Source organism: Passer montanus, unplaced genomic scaffold, assembly GCF_014805655.1.
Source record: "Passer montanus isolate IOZ18808 unplaced genomic scaffold, ASM1480565v1 scaffold9, whole genome shotgun sequence".
Taxonomy (NCBI): Eukaryota; Metazoa; Chordata; class Aves; order Passeriformes; family Passeridae; genus Passer; species Passer montanus.
Window position 1 is genome coordinate 4908646 of NW_024374367.1, and position 22392 is coordinate 4931037.

At 41.4% G+C, this 22392-nt stretch overlaps 1 protein-coding gene across 4 annotated transcripts in view; it reads right to left on the minus strand.

The window, feature by feature from the left end:
• ARHGEF3 (Rho guanine nucleotide exchange factor 3) overlaps positions 1 to 22392 on the minus strand; it is a 111599-nt gene that overhangs the window by 88421 nt on the left and 786 nt on the right. The window contains exons 1-2 of one of the 4 annotated variants that reach the window (XM_039734374.1): positions 18742 to 18892; positions 7402 to 7497 (exon numbers count right to left, since the gene is read on the minus strand). In XM_039734374.1, the coding sequence (XP_039590308.1) occupies positions 7402 to 7497; positions 18742 to 18776 (131 nt within the window). In that variant the 5' untranslated portion in view covers positions 18777 to 18892. Of the gene's footprint in view, positions 1 to 7401; positions 7498 to 18459; positions 18565 to 18741; positions 18893 to 22392 lie in introns of those variants that run through there. The other 3 variants (XM_039734376.1, XM_039734375.1, XM_039734377.1) reach the window with 3 other exon arrangements.

Consider the following 22392-nt stretch of genomic DNA (forward strand, 5'->3'; position numbering starts at 1 on the left):
TAATCAGTTCACATACCCTCCAGCCTTCCTTCCCCCACGAAGGAAAGATCAAATTACAAATCACCCATTGTTTCTGATCTTCTGTTTCCAAATACTGCAAGGTGTAAATATTCCTAAAGAAACACCGTTTGTGTTCCTTAAAAACTTTACCACCAGCTCCCTCTACAGCCAGAGAATAACTAAATATATGTAAGAAGTACTTTTTTTGGGAGTGGGAGGCAAGGAGAAGTGTCTTCCTATCAGTATTAGAGTATTAACTAAAAACTCAGCTGTAATAGATTCTGAAGAAGTGTATAAAACAAAACACACTGTTTATAAGAACAGATTTTGGAGTCTTAGTGAAAAGGAATCATGACCAAGGACAAGAATCTTTAGAAAGAGAAGTAGGGTAAGCATACAGGAAACAGATGGTTACCAGTGGTAGATCACTGGGTTTTGGGGGTTTTTTACATTAAAAAAAAGTCATACTTCATATGGACACATTCACCCACACAGAGAATCAAGATGTTTTAAAGAGATTAGCAGAAACTCACACTCACTGTCCCCTGCTCTGCACAGGAAGGGATGCAGGTGGTCAGGGCAGCTGAGCTGGCCACAGGGACACTGCAGAGCCAGGAGCCATGGCCAGTGAAGAGGGAGCTGCAGGGGCAGAGGGCTGCGTGGGGATGGACATCGGTCAGTGACGGGTGGGCAGCCTCCTGTGCATGGCTGCTTCTCTGTCCCTTCAACTGCAGTTACTGCTATTGCTGGAAAAAGCAAAATTGTATCAAATAGCCTTTAAGCCTTGTGAATTCCTTTAGTGCTAACTAAAGCAGGACAGTGCTGTAGAAATGTGTGCAAGTGGTTCCTGCAGCTTTAAAGACCGTGGGCCTGAGTAACGTTGATAAGAAGCTGCACCTCGGCCAGACCATGCTGGGGTGCACTCAAAGAAAAGGTACTTTAGTGGCCTGTGACCAAAGTAGGATGATTTGAGGAATGGAATGTTCACCAAATGACCACCAGAGACCCTCTAAAGATGCCTACTCTAAGTTCCAAGAAGTGATTTGAATATGCAAAAGAATTTGTGTGAATGTTCAGCATGTATGTATGAGTCTTGGGAAATGTAATGAATATGTATTAGCTACACAGATTTAAACTAGTGTGTTAGGCAGAAATATCCCCCTCACCTAAAATCTGACCTAAAATAAAAGTGATGCCTCGTCCTAATACTGAAATTACACTGCTATTTCTGACTTTTTCTGACACTATCATTGTCATCAGTTGGGGGTTAAGCCATGAGAACTATGAAGGAGGGAAGGCAGTATTTTCCTTTACTTGGCTTATTAACATGTTTCATATTTTTCAACAAGAAATTTTTACTATTTCTGCAATTTTTGTGGGTTTTTTTCAGAAGATAATAGAGAAGGAAAAGAAAATGCATCAAGATGCTGCATATCTGAATGAGAAAATGAGGCTCTATAGCATGAATAAGAACTAAGACAGATGACAAATTTCATCCTTGTTCTAAACTACACAAACTCATTTACTTTATATTTGCAAGATAGCACTGAAGGAGATGTTTTCATCCTCTATAATCATAATTTCAACTTACAAATGACCAAAACCTGAGTTAGGGATGGTGAGGTCTCCTTCCATAGTGTATTAGTTACTAACATTGGTGATCCAAGCCCAATCACCTGTGTTATTTATCACCCTGTTAGTATGCACTCTCTAATTCATGGAGGGGGGTGGGGAGGGGAAAATGAAAGGAAGTTTAAAAAATTTCACATACCAAAATGTGAAAGCCTGGCTCCTTATTTAAAGCTATATAGATTCAGCTTCTCAGTACCAGTGATTCCTCTTCCAGCCAAGTGAGCTACTCACACAGTCCAAAGCGACATTTTCTATTTAACTTATTTTTTAGATTTCACCAGGATAGCCCATAAGGCAGAATACAACAAGACACTTTTAAAAAGCAGATGGACTGGTAGATTTTTACATTCCTTTCCTACATCAAAGTAAGTAAAAGTTACAGTTTTCAAACATTGTGCAGCTCTTTAATAAAGAAATATATTTCACTCTCTCTATACACTCCCTATACACAATCTATTTGTCAGAGTACAAAAGCCTTGTCATCACTCCATGCACTAACACACATTCATAAACAAAATACCATTGAGGGTAGCCTAAAGATGTCATTACCTTTTACTTGGATAAAAATTTCTTGACATTCAACTGGAACCAATCAGCTATTTCAGAAATGTTTATTGTAACTCGCTCCCTCAACTAACAGCTATAATAGACATGTAACACTAAAAAAGCAGGTAGGACCCAATAGAGTCATAAAACATTTGCTGAATACTTAAGAGACACACTATCAACAAAAATTATTTGCAGTATGACCTAGAGACAATGTAATCACATGTACAAAATACAGATTACAGCTTTAGCCAGGAATCTAGTGAGTGATGATCTCCCACAAAAAAAAAAAAAAAAAAAAAAAAAAAAAACCACCAAGCAGTAGCCTTAGCTTAGAAAGGTGTTTTTTAAACAAGCAGCTAGTACCTCACCTCTGCTCTATGTCCTTATGTGATCCCAGACAAAAAGCCAATGGTGGGGTGGGAAGGGGGAAGGAGAACAAGCGGAGAGGGAGTGGGCACAGCCCCTCATCCGAACCAAGGCTGCCACCTCGTGGGCTTGGGCCGGGACCGCCCCAGCGCTTTTCTTTCTCAAGGCAAAATCAAGAGGTTTTTGATCCCATCCCGGATGAGGAAATGCAATCCATACTTAGTTTTGCAAGACACGATGAGTGAACATATGTTTAAACTTGTATTTGCCTCTGGGGCGTATTTTCTGTAGCTACAAAGCCCATTTCATGTATGCATGAGGCAAAGTCAGCAGTTGGTGAGTGCACTTACTTTAACCATTTCAGCACATTGTCATTTCTCACTGTTTGTGGGTGTGCTGCAGAGCCTCATGAGTCACCCTCTCCATGTCCTACGTCACTCCTGGATCTTCATCCACTTCCTTTAAGGGACTGGTCTAAGGCTGCAAGTCCCAATGCAAGTGATTCCCTTGTAACAATTTTCAATTCTACTACTCCTTTTATGGGCAGAGAAGTACTTTAAATAAACTAGGAAAGTTAGGTAAGATAGAAGTGATTTTATATACATATACAGTAAGTATTTATCTGCTTTATTAAAAGTGGTTGGTGATGACTGTTATGTTATGCTAACTCTGCTGAATATATTTTGGCTTCCAAGAAATGCATTTTCTCTCTTTGTAATAAGACATACTAGAAAGCAAATAATTCAAGGCCTCTTGCAGATAAGATTAATTTTATCCAGCTATCTGGAATGTTAATCTGTAATTTATGGGGCTTCCTTTTTGCGCACACTGTAACCTTGTATTCCCTGAACATGCGTGTGCCTTTTGTAATCAAACATCTGCAGTTAAATTGCATTTGACTAGAGCCAGTTTAATTCAGTTCTTCAGCATGACTCATTTCTACTGATTAAACAAGGATATAGGAGAAAGAGGAAAAGTTGTGAAACTTGTTTCTCTTCTTACTGTAATTCCAGACACATAATTCTTCCTTCATCAACTGGCAGCTGGCAAAAGCTGCAACAGAGCCACGATGATTTATTGTCACGAAACCTGACTTCCCACACAGGCTACAAGTCAGCTTGTGCACTTGTCTGAGGTACAGAACGCAGCAATTCAGCTGCTCCCTTCTGATCCTGAGGAAGAAGGGCTGTGTGATTAAAACCACAGGCATCAAGGTAAGGTCTATGTGGTATCTGCATTGTTCCTTATTAAGTGAAGATGTGGATTTTCAGCTGCTCACCAGTGCTTTCCTTCTTGCTTTCACCCAGTTATGGGATGTCAGCTCAAGTATTGTTTTCATCTCAGTTGACTCTTATTTCTTTTTTTGTTATTGAACAGATGAACTTTAAAAAAAAAAAAAAACCAAGTTATTGAACAGATGAACTTATTTAAAAAAAAAAAAAAAAAAAAAAACCCACTTCAAATACAGGTTGTACAATACGCCAGAATAATTACTTTTTCTATACCAGTTTCCAGACATCTGCACACTAAGGTATGACAATAAGCTGTTCTTTTTCAATGTATGCAATGATGGAGCTGGGTTTAAAGTTAGTTTTTGCATTATCTAAATTCAGCATTGAAGCATGTTGTCTTTCTCGCTCTGTGGACTGGAGTTTCAATAGCTTCCCTTCCCCACAAAGTCACCAGTCTCAGATTAGAAAAGCAAGCTGAAACAAAAACAGTCTGTTTCAGCATAAAACAAAAACAAACAGACGTTACAAAGTTTCTGTCCTCAAACTCCGTTTAACCCAAGTCATAAGTACAGAGTCAGAATGCACTAGAGTCCACATATAACAGTGCTTGCTTGGTTAGTTCTAAGATTTATAGATTTATTGAATCAAAACATGGGCAGTTTTCAGGGAAATTTTGTCTAAAAGTGATTAAAACTCTATTATAGAAATAGCAGAACACTGCATACTTCATAAGGAACATGGCAGAGTATTTGGAGACAGAAATAGAAAGCCAAGGCACCATTGCTGTCCTGAGACATCCAGAATTCAAATTTCCATTATTAGTTTTAAAAGGATTAAATACTTCCCGACTTAATCCTAAGTAACATGATGGAGTGACTAGCAAGATTTCATCCAGCCTAGAAGAAGCATGTTATAAAATCCACACACAATAACAACACCTGGAAAATTTCCAATTCTCCCACACATTTGTTTTGAAAAAACAATGTGCCAGGCAGCTACTTTCACAGAAAGCCTGGATGAATTGACACAGTTCCCACTTGCTCCCTAATCTTTAGTTCCTTTCTTACAATTTTCAACATTAAGACACCGAGAATCTGCCAAATCAGGAGCAATTTCAAGGCTCTCAAGCCTTGATTGTTCAACACCCTTGCTCACCAGCTCAGACAGCTGATATTGTTGATATTATGACCATCCACCGAGTTCCTTCACCCTCCTGCTCATCAAGAGCAGCTTAATTTGGTTTGCACATGAACTGTGCCACAATACCCTGCAGTTATCAGACATTCACAGCAGTCACACTTCTGCTACTACCAGCATTCTTCTGCTGCTGTAATCTTGTTTATGTATGTTGGGAGGGAAAAAAGCAACAGAACCAAGTGAAGCATTGCAAGTTTGAGAATTCAATTCTTTTTTCAGCTGGTAGATGCACAAACTATGCAGATGCAAAACACTGATAAACCAGAATGGCAGACTTGGTAAATGGCTGTACAAGGTAACTGGGGTTCAGTAATTTATTTAGTCTCCCCTCTGTTTCTAGGGGGCCTTATGTAACATCAAAGCCTTTTACAAGCATCCTAAATGATGTTTAAATGCTAGCTAAGGTCTTGGTCAGGGCTTTTCTCTGTGGATGCTTTTGACTTAATTGAATATATTACCCTGTCACTGCATATGTTTAATAGACATTTCTAATCTTCCTGTGACTAACACGAGTCCGTACCAATACTCACATTTTCATGAAAATAAACCCAGAACCATCAGAATGTAAATAAGTTCCAAGAATCAGACAATGAATAAACAGCAATAAAAGAACAATGCAGTCAGGCAGTGCACCATTGCACTTTATTAGGCTGAGAAAAATAATGTTCATTCAGCTGTAGTATTCGCAGAAGCCCAGAATGAAAATAGTATTTCAGAAACCTAACCAGACATGCACCACACTGCTATTGATGAAGTCCTCCCTGGGCTTCCTTATCTCCAAGTTAAAACAATATCAATTCCCTCAGCTGCTCCTCAGCCCCTTGCCCAGCTCCCCTGCCCTTCTCTGGACACACTCCAGCACCCCAAAGTCTTTGTGTAGGGAGGGGCCCAAAACTGAACCCAGCATTGGAGCTGTGGCCTCAGCAGTGCCCAGCACAGGGGGACAATCCCTGCCCTGGTCCTGCTGGCCACAGCATTGCTGACACAGCCAGGATGCCACTGGCCTTCTTGGCCACCTGGGCTCACATCCAGCTGCTGTCAAGCAGCACCCCCAGATCTTTTCCTGCCAGGCAGCTTTCCAGCCACTCGCCCCCAGCCTGGAGATGCAGGGGGTTGCTGTGACCCAAAGGCAGGATCCATCTTTACCTTGTTGAACCTCACACCACTGGCCTTGGCCCATGGATCCAGCCTGTCCAGATCCTTCTGCAGAGCCCTGCTACCCTCCAGCAGATCAACACTCCCACCCAGCTTGGGGTGCAACCTGCAAATTTACTGAGGGTGCCCTCCATCCCCTCATGCAGATCATTGATAAAGATATTAACCAGAACTGTCCCCAGATCAATACCACAAGCAGACAAAAACGAGCAAAAGACATCAAATGAATAAAGTGTGTCAATTTCCCACCCCTCAGTAGATTTCTGAGTCCAGAGGGAAGTCCACAGTTCTTCCTCATCCTGCCTTTTTATCCAAAGATTTTGTTGAGAATATGCCAGAAGAAATGTTTAACAAAAACTACTTTCAGGTACTATGATGTTGTTAGTTTAATATTACATTAAAACAAAAGAAAAGAAAAAAAAAAAAAGATTATTTGATTTCCTGACAGCATACAACAGCAAACACAACATTCATTTGCTAATATTTCTTTAATTCTTTAGCTTTTCAAGAGTATTTCTCAGATAACAAAAAAACCGTAAGGTAGGTTTTTGTCCATATGAGTGTCATGCTTCCTGTCATGAATTTAGAAGTTGTTTGTCACATGGTAAATACATGATGTAAAAAACCCCTAGCAAACAACAGCAAGTAAAAACCAGCAGGCTCTCAAGAAAAGGCTCATTAACCCAGATGGAATAGTCTCAAAGCCTTTTCAACACCCTGCTCCCTTCATGAAAACAAACCAGGTGCTAGAAATTGCATGGTCTGTGGCACTTTTCATCAAAAAATTGTTACGAAGTGTAAGCATTTTTCCACATCTACCCTTTAACATTGCAATTGCTTTTTTCCTCCAGCACAGAGTAAATTTTTTTCTATACACAAAGTAGAAACTACGAAGTAGTAATGTCTCCCTGGGCAGGAATCGTGGGAGCCTCAGAGCACTGAAGGTCCTGGTACCAGCATGGCCCAGCATCCCAGCAGCACTGGGAGATTAAAACATTTGCCATATGTGAAAGATTCCCTGAGCACAACTGCTGCACTGCTGAAATGAACAGGAGTTTTTCCACAGCCCATCCCCCATGACACCCTGTACCATGTCATCTGCTAAAACCTCAAAAGCAAAATAAAAAATTTTCCTTTTTCCTTCTCTGTTGTTAAATAATGCAGACTTAATGCATCAGTTAAAACAAATAATTATTTTACTTAATTTTCAAACTACATCTCCCAATACTGCTGCCTACTAACCTCTTAGAAAATGAGAAGTAAAGCTTACCAAATTTTTTCTTGTTCCATTCCTCCTCTGGCACACTGGTTTATTACAGCAGGACTACTCATGGTAAGGGCTGAGCTTTCAGAATTCATTTTTTTTCTACAAAAGAACATTAAAAAACAAGATAAAATGCTATTTAAGTAAATATTGTGGTTACTAATTAAGTAGAAAATGGAAACTTTAAGACAAGAACTTTTAAAAACCAAATACAGTATGTTTTAATCATTTAAGTAAATGTCCTACATCAATGTGATTAATTGGATGAATACACTGAGAAGGATTTGGCAGTTTTATGGACTTGCTAGTTATGCCAAATCCAACACTGATTGTCTTCTGTTTACTTTTTTGAGCACATGCCAAGAGAGTTGATGTCAGCAAGCCTGTAACCAGGGCTGTGCATCACGGCAGCTCTGTTAATTCAGAGCAGCAGCCACAGCCAGCACTGCTGTGTGATCCACACACACAACATGGGGGAGAAAACTTCCATTTCTAACACGTAGAGATTTACAGAAGCCTTTCAGTATATTTAGTAACTTAAGATCATGCTTTGCAGAAAATAACCATTCATGGTTGAAGTCTCTCTCTAAAACAGCACAGACATACCAGTTGCAATAGCAATTCCCAAGTTACAGCACCTACAAAAGGTCTATGTGGTCAAATAAGTTCCCAGTAAATGACGTGCCTGGCAAGAACAAATGAAGACTCTACTTAATACAAGTTAATTCCACCATGAAACACTAATCATTTTTTAGTAACAGGATCCACAATATTAACCTGAAACTTCTGAGTCCTATAGCTTCCCTACCCACTCCCACTTTCTTTTAAGGGGGGAGGATATTTTTAGCTATCAGTCATCTTATTCAACTTGATTTGACATCTAGTTTGTATTATGATCAGTACAAGACCTGACTGATTAACAGAAATCAGGCTCAACTGTACATGAATTAAAACCTACTAGTATATAACCAGAAAATAAGCTGTGCTTGTCAAGATAATAATCCCTTACTTTTTTCAAGTACAAAGAATCATTAAAAAGCTGGTTTAACCTGTGTGAGACCTGGGTCAAAATCTGACTTGACAGATTTCAGGGACAGCATGAGAAGCTGAAAACAGGGCACACGTCCCATCACTGGCAGGTAGAGAAGGCCAACCTGCACAAACTAAACACTCTGAAGAGAATGCCCATCTTGGTTTCAAAAGTCTCCCCAAGCAGGAGTGGATAAACAGCCCTGTCAAAGCCCCTCTGTGAGGCAGGAACAGAGACTCGGCCATCTAACCTCTTTTTGGATCAGTACTTGACCTCACATTTACTCCTGATTCTCAAGTGGATCATCAGAAGAAATTAAAAGTAAGAGCAAACAAACAAAAATGCCACAAATTAAAAAAAAAAAAATCACCAACACAAAAACCCCACCAAACAAATCCACATAAAAAACCTTTTATTTCTAGAAGTGCCTCAGCAGCAACACGTGTTGAAAACTAAATTATTACCTGCCTCTCTAGTCTATAATAGCACAGGAAGAAAAGACTTTTCCTTAAATACATGTTAAAGCAATATTGCAAGAGTCCATACTTAACATCTTCGGCAGAGTTCCCCTTTTTGAGGCAGCAATTTCCTAACCTCCGAAAAGCCCAGATCCTTCAATGCTCACAAAAGTTATGGCAACAAGAGTTTTACCTCTTCTTGCAGTCACCTGTACCAGTAAGATGAAAGGTCCAGGGCAAGATTAGGAGGAGTCCATTAACTCTCAAAGTTTGAAGGTCAAAGATTCAGATTACAAAACCACAAGGTTGCCATTCCAGCAAAAAGGTACAACTTCCACACTCCAACTACAGCAAAAGCAGAGGCCAGAAGTGATAAAAGCTACTGTTTAAAAGATATTCTTTTCTATGAACAAATGGTGATAAAGGTTGACACAGATCTAACAGAAAATAAATGAAATATGGCATTAAACTAATTTATGCTCTGAGATGCTCTGCAAAAGGAAACCACAAAGTAATACAGAGAGGAATCCATCTTGTCAAACTCCCCAGCTCCCCCACATTCCCAGCCTGATATCTGGGAACAACAGCACACTCTGCACCTTGAGTGACTTTTGTAGCTGCTGTCCACATCAGCTCCTTCCAAATGACACTCCTGGGCTCCTGTCTGGGGAGATGGAGGGCACTGCCAGGGTTTGGAGGCACTGCCAGGGTTTGGAGGCACTGCCAGGGTTTGGAGGCCACCTCGGGACTGCCACCCAGCAGCTCTCCCCAGCCACACCTGGGAGGTGGGACAGCAGGGAGTCAGAGAAGCTTCGGGGACACACGTTTGTCACACTGCTCCTCAACAGGTCTGCACAGGTCCTTGTTCACTCTGCCAGGAGCAACAGGTAATTAAACAGCTGATCCCCACAATACTGACAAGTTTTATGGCCTTGTCAAAACACCAAAGGTTTTTTATTTTCTAAATGGCAAACAGAAAATTGGTATCTGCCAAAACTTTACTAAGCCAGGGATACCAAGTATTACCACTACTCCTCTTACTTGAAAATCATTTCAGACAAAGATTCTCAGCCTGTAGATTCTCTCCTTACTCATGTGCCATGGAGTTCCCTTAAGACCCTTTCTTGAGAATAAGTATTTTTTTAATTTAGAAAAAAATTATTTCAATATGTACAAGGGGAATATATTTTTTCAAGCATTAAGAATATTTTATGGACATATTTCCAGTGAACACATACTGCTTCAGTAGGTCTAAAATTAAACTGATTTTTTATTTTTGTGAAAAGAAAATTGTAAGGCTTATACTCTCTGAAAAATATTGTTCATGTTCAAATGAGCCACACAAAATGAAAGCTAAAACTAGCAAAGGAAAATTTTGTATATGTTTAAAAATATATATGCACACAATCAGAATATTGCCATTATCATCAGAAATCAGCCTCCAGTAACAAAAATATCTTAGAAAATGAAATGCAACTCAAGAAGCAAAAGAACAATGTTCAGAAAAAGATACAGAAAGAGACACCTGTGAACAGTGTATCACCATCCAACTCCTGTTTGGACTTGAAGTTTACAGCACAGGCAAGGCTCATGATGAAACTTGAAGGAGGAAAATAAATCTATCATCATCTTCCCTCTTAATAACTTGAAGCCAGATGCCAAGACAAGTCAATGAATATTAATTTAAGAGACTGCTCAAACACATTCTGTTCCTCAGCCCCTGCACAGTGAACCTTGCCTGCTCCAGGTAAGGGACACGCTCTTGGATTAGGTGCTGTCCTGGAGATCGTGCTGTGCTGTAATAGCAGGAAGTGGGCAAAACACAACTGCAGAACAAACACGGCAAAACAATGCCAGAGAGTTTATTTATAGCAACAAGTTTATCACTACTCTCTCTGTCTTACTTGAAGAAACATCCTTGCTTGTTTTGATGAGACATCAGAAATTCAGGATACTCAGTCTTCTATGACCAAATATAGGTTGCTTAACACTAGAGTCCCCAGAGGAAAACATGAACCCTAAAATTCTTTTATGTTATCTCTTTTGTGCTTCATTAAAAGTATTAACTCTGTTTATCTGAAGTCTTATCAGCCCACCTGCCTTAGAATAGATTCTTACTTCGCATAATGGCAGAGAAAAGCCTAGCAGTGGTGAGCCACTAGCTCAAATACTGACAAGTGTGTTATATTTATTTTATTCATTTGTATTTAGTTTTGGGAGTTCTGCAATTGCCCTTAAGGGGACAAAAACAAAGATGGGGAAAAGGCTCTAGTGTAGCATAGCACTGAAGGCCCTGAATACCTGCACAGAACAGCACTGCAGGATCTCTTGAACAGAAAAACATGAGAAGGTTTAAGAGATGTACTGAAGTCACAACACCCCACAGGCTCAAACCTGACACATATCTGTACAAATGGGGTACGTATTAGCCAATCTCATTTAAACTAATTGCCTATACAAAGCCCATTTTCTCCTTCACCTTTTTCCCCCTCCTCCCCTTGTGTTACCAAGTGTAGATACACTTTGATCCTCAGGCTAAAAATATTTTTTGCCTTTCCCTCCACACCCTATTTGTATCTCTAGACAAGATATTCACAGTAGCCGTAGTTAAAAAATAACATATCATTCAACAGCTGTTCACTACAGTTAAAAATAATTAATATCTTCTGATGAAACATGTTCCCACAGTTCCTCAGCCTCACTAAAATGCTTTGCATTGTTGAAATAGTATCTTCTTATACTTGATAGGGAAACCGTGAGGAAAAAAAATATTTTCTGAACTCTAAGAACCCTCAATGAAGACACTATTATTCGTTTTAATGAAAAAGAAAGCAGTAGCAGCACTATGTAATGGGCAAAAATGTGCATCTACCACAAGGAAAAAGATGTGTTACCCACCATCACTCTCTGAAGCAAATGTCCTTATGCTCCCACAGCCTGAAGAGCTGGTTACCAGTTAGCAGGTTTAGTGTAACCTCTCTGAAGGGGCCATTCTCATTTCCTCACTACCTGCCTGAAATCTGCTGTTTGTAGTCAATGACCATGTTTACCCTCGCATTGCTGTCTGCAAAGCCACCTTTCCACACCCAAAGTCAGCAAACACAAGTATCTCCCCTCTCGAAAGCACTCAGCTCCCAGCCGGCTGCCGCCTTAGGCAAACACTTTGCTAAAGGGCACATTTCAACTTCAAACCAAACTTCACTATTTAACTGCATAATAACAAATTCTAAAAACAGTATTTTCTTCAAATTGTTTTCCTAAGACTCTCAGACACGGCAGTTGCAAAACACTTTTATACCACTACAGCAACACTCCAGTGAAACCAGGTGAAAACTCAAGAAGCTCTTGAATATTTCAAAGTAGCAGCCGGTGCTGAGAATTCCATTCGTATGACCACTTCAATCCAAGCCATCCATGCAGCATGCCATGAACTTGGTTCCACACACACCATGGTTATTTCAAGTTTTGACCTCAGTGAACACATGTGGCATATTATTACTGACTCTTGGAGTCTTTAAAAATGCACCTGATGCTCTAAAGAATCATGTTTTGGAGGACCTTTTCAAATGCCTATTTTTAAGAGTTTTTATTCCTGTTCTGAAGGCATCCTATTAAAAATATATGCCTTCTGTCCTCTTCAGAAGGAGTTAAATTGTACACAGGTACTTTACAGAAGCATATATACAAAGATATTTGGAGGCAGCAGTTCAGAGAACCACAGATGCTGCACATTTTGGTGAACCTGTCAGATCTCCTCAAGGTGACAGAGAAGCAGCTTTAAAGTAATGGAATGATCCTGCTTCACAGCAAGTGTTGAGTTTGGCTCCCTCTCCCATAGACACACCGTTGCTATAGACAAGACAGTCCATCCAGCATATAGAAAAGACCATATATTTAGTTTTGAGATAGCATAAATGTACTTATTCTCAATGCAAAGTACATTAAAAGGTAAAAGACAACTATTAAATAAATAAATTCCAGGCTAAAGCTAGAGCACTGACATGAAAGAGGGCTCCATGCTGGAGAAATACAACCCAATATGAGACAAACTGTCACTAGAACCAGTCCTTTGGCCAACTGAGCCTTAGCTCTTTTCCCTAAAAAATACCAAAAGAAATGGAAGGCAACCAATTCCATTGGTAATCCAGCTAAGATTACCATCAGTGCAAGCCCCTGGAGAAGGTTCCCAGCATCAAAGAGAGGACAGGGTTACATCTCAGACAGCTTTCAGAACCATGGTAAGAAAGAACAAGGAATAATCAAGAATGCTGGTTTAGTCTGTCTTGCACACCAGCATATTAAATAATACTGTCCATCACTGCCATGAATAGAGGAACAAGGACTCATCCACACTTTCCAACCTGCAGTTACCAGGAGCTGCCAGTGGCTTTGAGTCAAACTCGAGCAGTGCAGGGCACAGTAGGGAATGTCTGTGAGCTTTTTTGTCACTTTTATGCACAGCAGTTGATTGCCATATCAGTTTTTAAAAATTTAGGGCTTCAGTACTCTTGTATCTTAAAACATGTAACCAAACCACTCATCTGATTAGGACAAAATTGAACATTATAAAACACTTTTAAAGACTTAACAAAGCATTTTAAAGAGAAGGTTTAAAATGCAGAAGGATACACATACAAAATGAAATACACTGTTTAAGCAGAATACAGAGAACAGTAAGTACTGTACTCTATTTAACACACACAGGTATAAATTTTTTTGTCATTGATGTTGAAATTACATATGCCATCCTAAGACAAATCTGTTTCTCTCAGGACTAAAAGATGCAGATGTTCCTATTTCAAGTCTCTGGCTTCAGCACCAGACAGCAAACAAAACAACCCATCCCTTCCATCAGCATGCAGGCAGATTTCTCCTGCACTGCCCATTGCTCTACCCTTTACCCCCCTCCAAGTTTTTATTTCTTTTCAGCAAAGCAAGCAAACAAAACACATCAGTATGATAATGCAGGTTTCACTGGAGACTTAATGCTAGCCTTTGGTCAGTTTCCCATGCAAAAGGTTATCTGACTTTTATCATAAACTATGATTTCAAATGCAAATACAACTACTTTTAAGCTAAACATATTGTATTGTGTTTTGCAGTTGACACTGTGCAGGAAAACAATGTTGAGAGGTCCTTTCCAAAGAATATGAGTATTTATGTTCTCAATTTAGTGACTCATACAAGCAGCAATTTGAGATTTATTTAACTCTATCCTCCTCAAACTTCTGCATTTGAAAGCAAGCACCAAGTTTCTATTCAGAAGTTGTAACAATAAAACACAAAGATTTTTTTTTTAAATCCAGATTTTTTTCTAGAGGAAAACTACTTCCATAAATATCTTTTTTGTTGTTTCTGTGAAGAATATTAAAAGCGGTATACAAAGCTATGTCAAAAATACACATTTTCTGAAACTAGCACTGAAATTAAACCTTTTTCATGGTAAAGGCAGACTCAGAAAAACAGAAGAAAAATGAGATACAGCATGCATGCCCAGTATAAAGTTAATGCAACCAACTATCCCTTTCTTCATATTCTTCTCATCCCTTCTGCATATTCCTGCTTCCCTCATAATAACGAGGTTTATCTTCAACAAAAATATATTAAGAACAAATTAAAACCAAGAGAAATACCACCACATTTTCCCCTTTATCAGAATCATCACTACCAGGAAAAGGCAGCAGGTTAAAATTTTATCTGCTTGGAAGGGTATCATATTTTCTGCCTAAAATTAAAATCATGATGCTTTTAGCCTACTGTGTTAATCAGAATTATTTTATTCAAGATTATTGCACAGTTCAATACAATTCAAGTTTTTCAAGTTTGCCTTGCATTTATATTCTTGGTTATTTAACAGACTGAAAGGCAGACAAAGAGTTGTATTGCTCTAAAATTAAATATTTACAGTTTTTCACCTGCAATTGCTAAGCACAGTCAGAATCCAAACCTACACGGGAAAGTTTGCAAGACTACCCGTCCATACAACAATCAACTCACTTGAGAGAGTTTTTTTCTTGGCTATTAATTACTTATCTATAGAGCATCAAAAAATGTTAATTTTGACAGCACCTACTTCTGTAGACAATGCATTTTAGGGCTCATCCTCACCTAAGAACCTCACTGTCCTCAGGGGGATGTCAGGCCTGGGATCAGACCCTCATCACTGCACATGTACACACAAACATGCTGCTGCTCCTGCAATTCCCATCTGCCTTTTCTAACCTCTCCAAGTAAAGGCCACACATGAGCAGAAGGAGTCAGTCACCCCAAAAATGCACGTTGTCCAAAGAGCTGGCTGTCATCTTCAGGACATAGATGATAGTCCTGACAAAACCTTCTGAAGGAACACTACATGGGCACGCTGTTGTAATTAAAATAAAACCAGCAGGACTCCTGATACAGTACACACAGTGTAATGGACATACTCTTCTCCTCATTATTATACTGAAAATCAATTTAGAAGAAATGTTAAAATGTTTAAAATAAATTTTAAAAAGCTGCATTTTGACAACTGAAATGTCTGAGAGATGATACCAGCAGAGCAGCTGTTCTTAGTTCTACAGAAACCACACAAGTCCAGATAATTCTTGCCAACTTTCCAAGTTTATGTAAGCTTCAGCAGTGTAAAAGCCAATAAGCTTTTCTGAATGCAAGTTGTACCTCACATCGATTACACCTGCAGAGCTATGAGGGCAACTAGAGGATTGTGAGGGTAATTAACTCTGCAGAAAAGGGAAAAGTAAGAACAATAGTATGGGGCACCTTTCTAGTTACATTTCTGATTGCATATATAATGATTTAACACAAGAGGCCAAAACCCCCTCTCATTGCCAAGAACGTAAAGCTTCTACTTCTTGTCCATTTCAAACAATTTTTTGGAGGAATTGCTACATTTTGCTGCTGGCCATGCCTTCAGTGACTGCCCTCAGCAGAGGTAAGACACACGCTACTGCAAAGCCCTCCCGGGCCAGGCAGCAGCCTCCCCTCGAGCAGCAGTGATTAGGAAGAAATCAATGCACACAGCCGTGTTCAGGTATTAACAGCCTGATCCTTCGGCCGGGAGCGCTCTCAGCTGATCCCGGGCTGTGCCGAGCCCCGAGTTAATCATTGCCCGCATTTCGGTACCTGGAGCACACCCTGCACGTCGGGGGGGAGAGCAGCCTGTGTGTGCCGTACATCCCCCGAGTCACCCCTGGGGCGGAGAGCACCGCAGCCACATCCTGAACAACCACTTGTTTCACAGTAGTTACTTTATGGCTGTTATAAGAAAAGCAGGAGGTGCGTGTTAATCGCACATTAATGGAGCGTACCTACCAAGTCCTTTATTTTCCAATTTTTTTAGATACTACACTACAGTAATTTTACACACTCTTAAAGACTCATGCAAGACCTCAGCCATTTGTTAATTCCAGATTTCATATGTCCTGGAATCCACAGCACATCCCCACAAGCTGAGAGGCACACTTTGGTAACAAAGCAAAGACACATAAAGAGGCTGATTGAGTTAAACAAAACAGTCTCCCACAAACACATCATTGGTCAATTGCCCTCCATATTTCACAGGAATCAAATGGCAACAAATTATTTCTCCAAATGCAGCTCTCAGTGGTACACTGTAGATAAGTTGTCTTCAATAAAATACAGCACCTACAGGGAGAATTCCAAAAGGATTCTAAATGCATTCATTACAGCATTTTGTAGCAGCAGGCAGATGCTCTCACAAAAAAAAAAAAACACAAACAAACAAACAAAAAAAACCAAAAAAACCAAAAAAACCAAAAAAACCAAAAAAACCAAAAAAACCAAAAAAACCAAAAAAACCAAAAAAACCAAAAAAACCAAAAAAACCAAAAAAACCAAAAAAACCAAAAAAAACAAAAAAAACAAAACCCCCAAAAAAAAAACCAGAAAATTTCTTTCATCAAAGGAGATGGTTCAAAAACCCAAACCACTGAAACACACAAATAAAACACCAGAATAAACAAAATTTAAGAGGTCAGGTTAATTTTTCTTTAACACTTAAAGCAAAATATTTAAGATAGGAAAAAAAAACCACTCAGGAGCTTTTAAACAGTGGAAAAAAGCTCCTGAGTCAATATGAAGGTGTTACACATAAACTCCCGAGCAGAAGCGGGTGTCACCCACTTCAATTCATGAGCAGCAAAACAAAACAGTTTTGTTTAAGGCCACGTGGTCTCACTTGCCACTTGCTGGAAGCAACTCCACATAATGCACCTCCAAATTATTGCACATACGACTCCCACAGCTTGGAATCACGCCAGAACAACTGTCTGCACACAAACAGTCCTGAGAAGAAGCGAGCTATTCAAAACAGAGCGGAGGTCTGCGAGGATGTGCAGGGAATGATACCGAGTGTCACAGTGTCCTCACGGGTCACGAGGCCTTGTCACACTGCTAACCCCTGCACACCGCTCCGATGGGAAAGTGAATGGCACCTCTGTTCAAAACAATGACATTTTATTTACTGACACTGCCTCAGAAAATTTACTGAGAACAGGTATCATATTACACCTACGAAAAATTTAAATAGAAGGACTCAATCCACTAAATGACAAGCCAGGGATATACCCGTGCATTCCCTTACTTCATCTGCACCAGGGCAGCTCCATTTCATGCATCACCTACATTCTGCAAGCACTATTCTTCCGCAATAAATATTTAGCTCCATTCGTTTCCAAATCCCATGGGTTCTCCTATTCTGAACTCAAATTCTGTACAGATACAACATCCATCTCACAGCTTGTTGCACTCAGCAGACCTCCGTACATGCTGCAGAATTAAGTATACAACCAAAGCAATGCTATAGCAAGGTCTGAGGATGAGGGAATTTCCTCTGCCCTTTAGCTGTCAAAACGTACTAAAGGATAACACTTAACTAGAGATTGCATTAGTAAATGTAGGTATACACGGAAAAAGTACACAAGAACGTTTATACAGTCCTAAGAACTATATAAACCTTAATTTAAAAAATTAAATTCGTGGAAAAAAATTACGAGAGTTTGATTTCTTGCATGAACGTAAATGGCTCCGGAGTAAATCCCAGCTCCTGGCCGCTGCCAGCACCGAGATGAGCAGGCGCGCAGGCAGCACGGACCGCACCGCGCTCACCTGCGGACCGCAGAGCGCGGCTGCGGCTCCGGCCCCCGCGCTGCCTCCCACCGCAGCCCGCTGTGCACTCCCCAAGTGTAACTCACTGCTCTCCCTGCTTGTTTTTTTCCACTTTCCTTTCGGCCCGAGCCTCCCCCACCTCCTCCCCCGAGGAGGAAGGGCCGAGAGCCGGCTCCGGGCCCCGCCGAGGCGAACAGCAGCGGGGCACGGCCGGCCCGTCACAAGCACCGGGGCTCAGAGCGGGCGGCCGGCTCCGGGCACCGCGGCCCTTCCCTCGAAGCCGACGCTCGCGTAAGATTCACCACTAAACAAGCGCTGAAAGTTCTTCAAAAGCATAAACTAATAAAGGCACCCGAGAGGGAGCGGGTCGGGCGCCCGCGGGCCCCGGAGCCGCCCCCTCAGGGCCCCTCACGGGGCACGAGCGGAGCCCGCGCGTCCCGCACCGACCTGGGCAGCGCGGAGCTGCGGCCTCCCCTGCACGGGGCATCGCGGAGCGGGGCGAGGAGCTGGAGCAGGACCAGCCCCGTTCCACCCAGCCGGAGCTGGCGGGAGTCCCCTCCGGACCCGCCGCTATCGCTCCGAGCCGATCCCGTAAGGCGCGGCGGGTCCCCCCGGAGCGACCTCCGCTCAGCTCCGCCACTGCCGCCTCCGGCTGCCCCAGGAGAGTCGAGCCCGTCCAAGCTCCGCTGGGCAGCGCCCACCTGCCCAGCCCCGAGGGACAGCACTCACCTTGCACCGTCCTGCTCCTGCTCCGCTCCGGGCATGCGGCCGGCGGAGCTGCTGGCCCGGCGGGTGGGCACGGGGAGCCGGCGGCAGTGGGCGGGACGCGGTCCCGGGGGCTCGGGGCGCTGTCACGGCAGGCGGAGGCGGGGGATGTGCCTCGGTGTGCGCGCCCGCCTCGCCCCTCCGCCCGCCCCTCTCCGCCAGCCCCGCCCGCCTCTCCGCCCTGCGCGCTCCGGGCCCTTTCCCGGCTCCAAGCTGCTCCTCGGCTGTCCCGTCCTTCCTTTCCGCTCCGGGTCTCGGCTGCACGGCTCGTCCCGGCTGCTCGGGCCCACAGCAGCAATCTGCCGGGGCTCCGGGCTGCGCTGCCCAGGGAGGCGGAGGAAGCCAAGCCGGGGTTGGGAACGGCTAAGGAGGCAAACCGACCTTAGAAAGGCAAAGGACATCGCTAAGAGTCTCAAACGATATTAAGAGCCAGCGACCAGGAGTAGGTCCCGTTAGGTTAAAAACTTACAGAAAGTAGCAACAAATGTACAGGTGGTAACAGGCCACGTGTGTTCTGGACAAAATAGTAGTATGGAAATACACTCAAAAGCCCTATTGACCTGGAAAAACCATATGGAAAACCATAGGGGTGTGAAGGTGGAGGTAGATGGTGAGCACTTTAGATGAGGGATTCTTTCTAGTCTATGTTTGTACTGTGCCTGGTAAAGATCATGTCATTTTCCTTGACTGAAGTCAAGTATAATAATAGTAAATACTAACAATTACATCACTTAAATGCAAATGACATGTAGGTGGTAGGTCTCTCACAGGAGTAGCATTGCCAATATAAAACAGCCAATGGAAAAACAATAATAAAGGAACTCATCCCATTTTGTAGCCCAGACACCAGAAACACTTCACAGCAGAATAACTAATAATTAACAATGGTTTGGCCATATTGTCTAAACCAACATCTTGTGAGGAGATTTAATCTCTCAGTTGTTTCTAATTGCTGAGGATAGGAGTGTGGTATGGAAGAGACAGACATATGGACACAGACCTTGCTTTAAGTAAAGGTCTCTAATTCCATGTCATTTCTGCAGGTTGGAATACTAAAGTAATCTCTAAACTCCACACTGTATAAAACCATTCTGGAATTAATATAATATTTAATGATACTGGTTTGTAAGGTGAATTATTTTTAAACTAAGGACAATTCAACTGGATAATAGCCATCAAGATGTCATAGTAGTTTTACATAATAGTTTACAGCTGGAGTTTTTTTCTGCTCTTAAAGTAGCAATTCACATAAATTACACAGGTGTGTGGAGACTGGGCACTTCTCTTGCCCTATGGCAAAGTCAGGATTTATGTTTTAAGCAACACCAGGTTATGGGCAAAACCTGGGCTCCCAGCAGCATTGATAAAATTAGCAGAATGGAGAAATCTCTGAGGTTGCTCAATCTGATAATTTCTGATGGGTTCCTGAAACACTGACCCTTTGTCACAGCTGCAGCCAGGATAAGTGGGAAGCAGACATCCCACCCCCTCCTCGCTCTGGCAGTGCCTGTTACGACAGCAGAGATGCACAGGCTGTAAGTGCACATCCATTTTTCATCCAGGACCTACCATGCCTGTCATGGAAAGCAGCAGTTCCAGATCACTGATTTAAAGCTTAATTTGATATTCATTATCAGGAAATGGGAAGAGATGGTCTGTTTAGAGACCTTTAACTTTTAGAGTACTTTATGTGTCCACAAAATTTCCACTTACCTATGCACACAGGGAAGGAATAATTAGTTGATGTAACATTTATAATTATATAACAAAGTAGAATCTGCTCAAGTACATCAACTAAAAGCATTGTCCAGGGAGACTGAACACTTTTGAGTAATTACTAATTTGTATTTCCTGGGTTTAAAGACAATATAGTATATAATGTATTTTGTAATTGTTGTTTGTTCAGCATTTTAAAATCATAGCAAGCATGGAATTTTCTTTAGTATGCAAAATATAAAACTCAACTGTTAAATGTATTATTACTTCAGTCCAAAGCATTATCTTAAAAACACAGTGATATCTGACTGTTATACTTTTAAAAAAAATGTTTATTAAGCCAATTGAAGGGTAAAAACATGAATATTCAAATTAACGTAGTGGTATTTCTCAGGTTTGGAGGCAGTCTAAGCAAAGAGGGGGAAAACACAAATCCTGCCCTGTTTCCTGATTCACTGTCACTGCTATTCCCACTCCACCCTCAGTAGCTGAGCATTGTCCAACTGTTCAGCAAAGAGATGGTGACTTCCTTCCTAACACCTAAACACACCTTGGCATGTTTGCAAAAGCTACAGAACAGAGCAGACAGTTTCCTTTCTGTTGATGACTCACAGCTTTTATGGGTACATCCCCTCTATTACACATTGCTAAAGACGAGGAGGTCTAATTCTAGTCTCACTTTTAATTATTTTGAAATAAGTATGATGTAACTGACAGCAATTAAATCACTCCAGATTTTCATCAAAATTATAAAGGAGTCATTCTTGCAAACCAGGTTCTCATCAGGCAATGCACTTCCAGAAGAAGCACCAAGGAGCTCCAGGGCTGAAACAGGCTCCTGCAGAGTCTGCCCCGAGGCACCTCACACTCAGAGGTGTCTGTGGGGTGTCATAAGGGAAATAAAACATTGCTTCATATCCGCCCCAAATCTACCTCTTCCTGCTGCAGTTCTTGCTGTGCCTCTGTTCCCCATCATGCTCCATCAGTAGATGATTTGCTGCAGTGGTGCTGCAGCTCTCTGAGACACAAACCAAGGGTTTGTGCCCTGCGGTTCCATCACACAACTTATTGCAAAATGCCAAAGGTGCAACAATAATCTCTGACCAAATACACTGACTGCTGACAGAATCACCATTATGGCTCACACCAAGACATGAAGCCCTGTGCTCTGCCTTCAGCTGACACCAGCCCACCTCCATTCCCAAGGGATCTGTTTCCTAGACTTTATCTAGGTCCTGCCCAGCTCTCATGTAACATGAGGACAGTAACACTTGCTCATGGCCTGTATGTGACCACTTGTGCAGTTGTAAAGAAAAATCTGTCTCATCTATGTCCCACTCCCATCATTAGTATCTGATTTCATAACCAGACCCATTGAGATTGGTTGAATCACCTGAGAAATAAAGCATTACTAAAAAGGGTGTGGCCACTGCCTTCCAGAAAGGCATGAAGAATTGCCAAAAATCACTTCTATATTGTGATTATATTCTATAATTTGCACCAGAAATTATTTTCACCAGACAGTAACTTGCTGCCCTGAAAATATTCCTGGCACTGGTTTCCTCAATGTAACATCCTTTTGGGAATTTTTTTTCTTTAAAACACAGTTTAGTTTGGCAAGTGTGTGAAAAATAAACAAGCCCATTCTCCAAGTGTTTAGTCCCCTTTTACTATGCAAGGCATTCAATTTGACAAGTTTAAGCCTCTGTAATTGGGTTAGAAATAATTTTTTTTAACCATGAAGAACGTGACTTCTGTTTTTAGGTTTGATCTGTAGTTTTACTGTACTGGCAAAGGTAATGAAGAACATTATCTAGTCCTGGTTTGCAGTTATTGGAAGTAGTCATATTCCAATGAAAGACAGCCTCTAAAGGTTAATTTAGTTTAAAATGGAAAAAA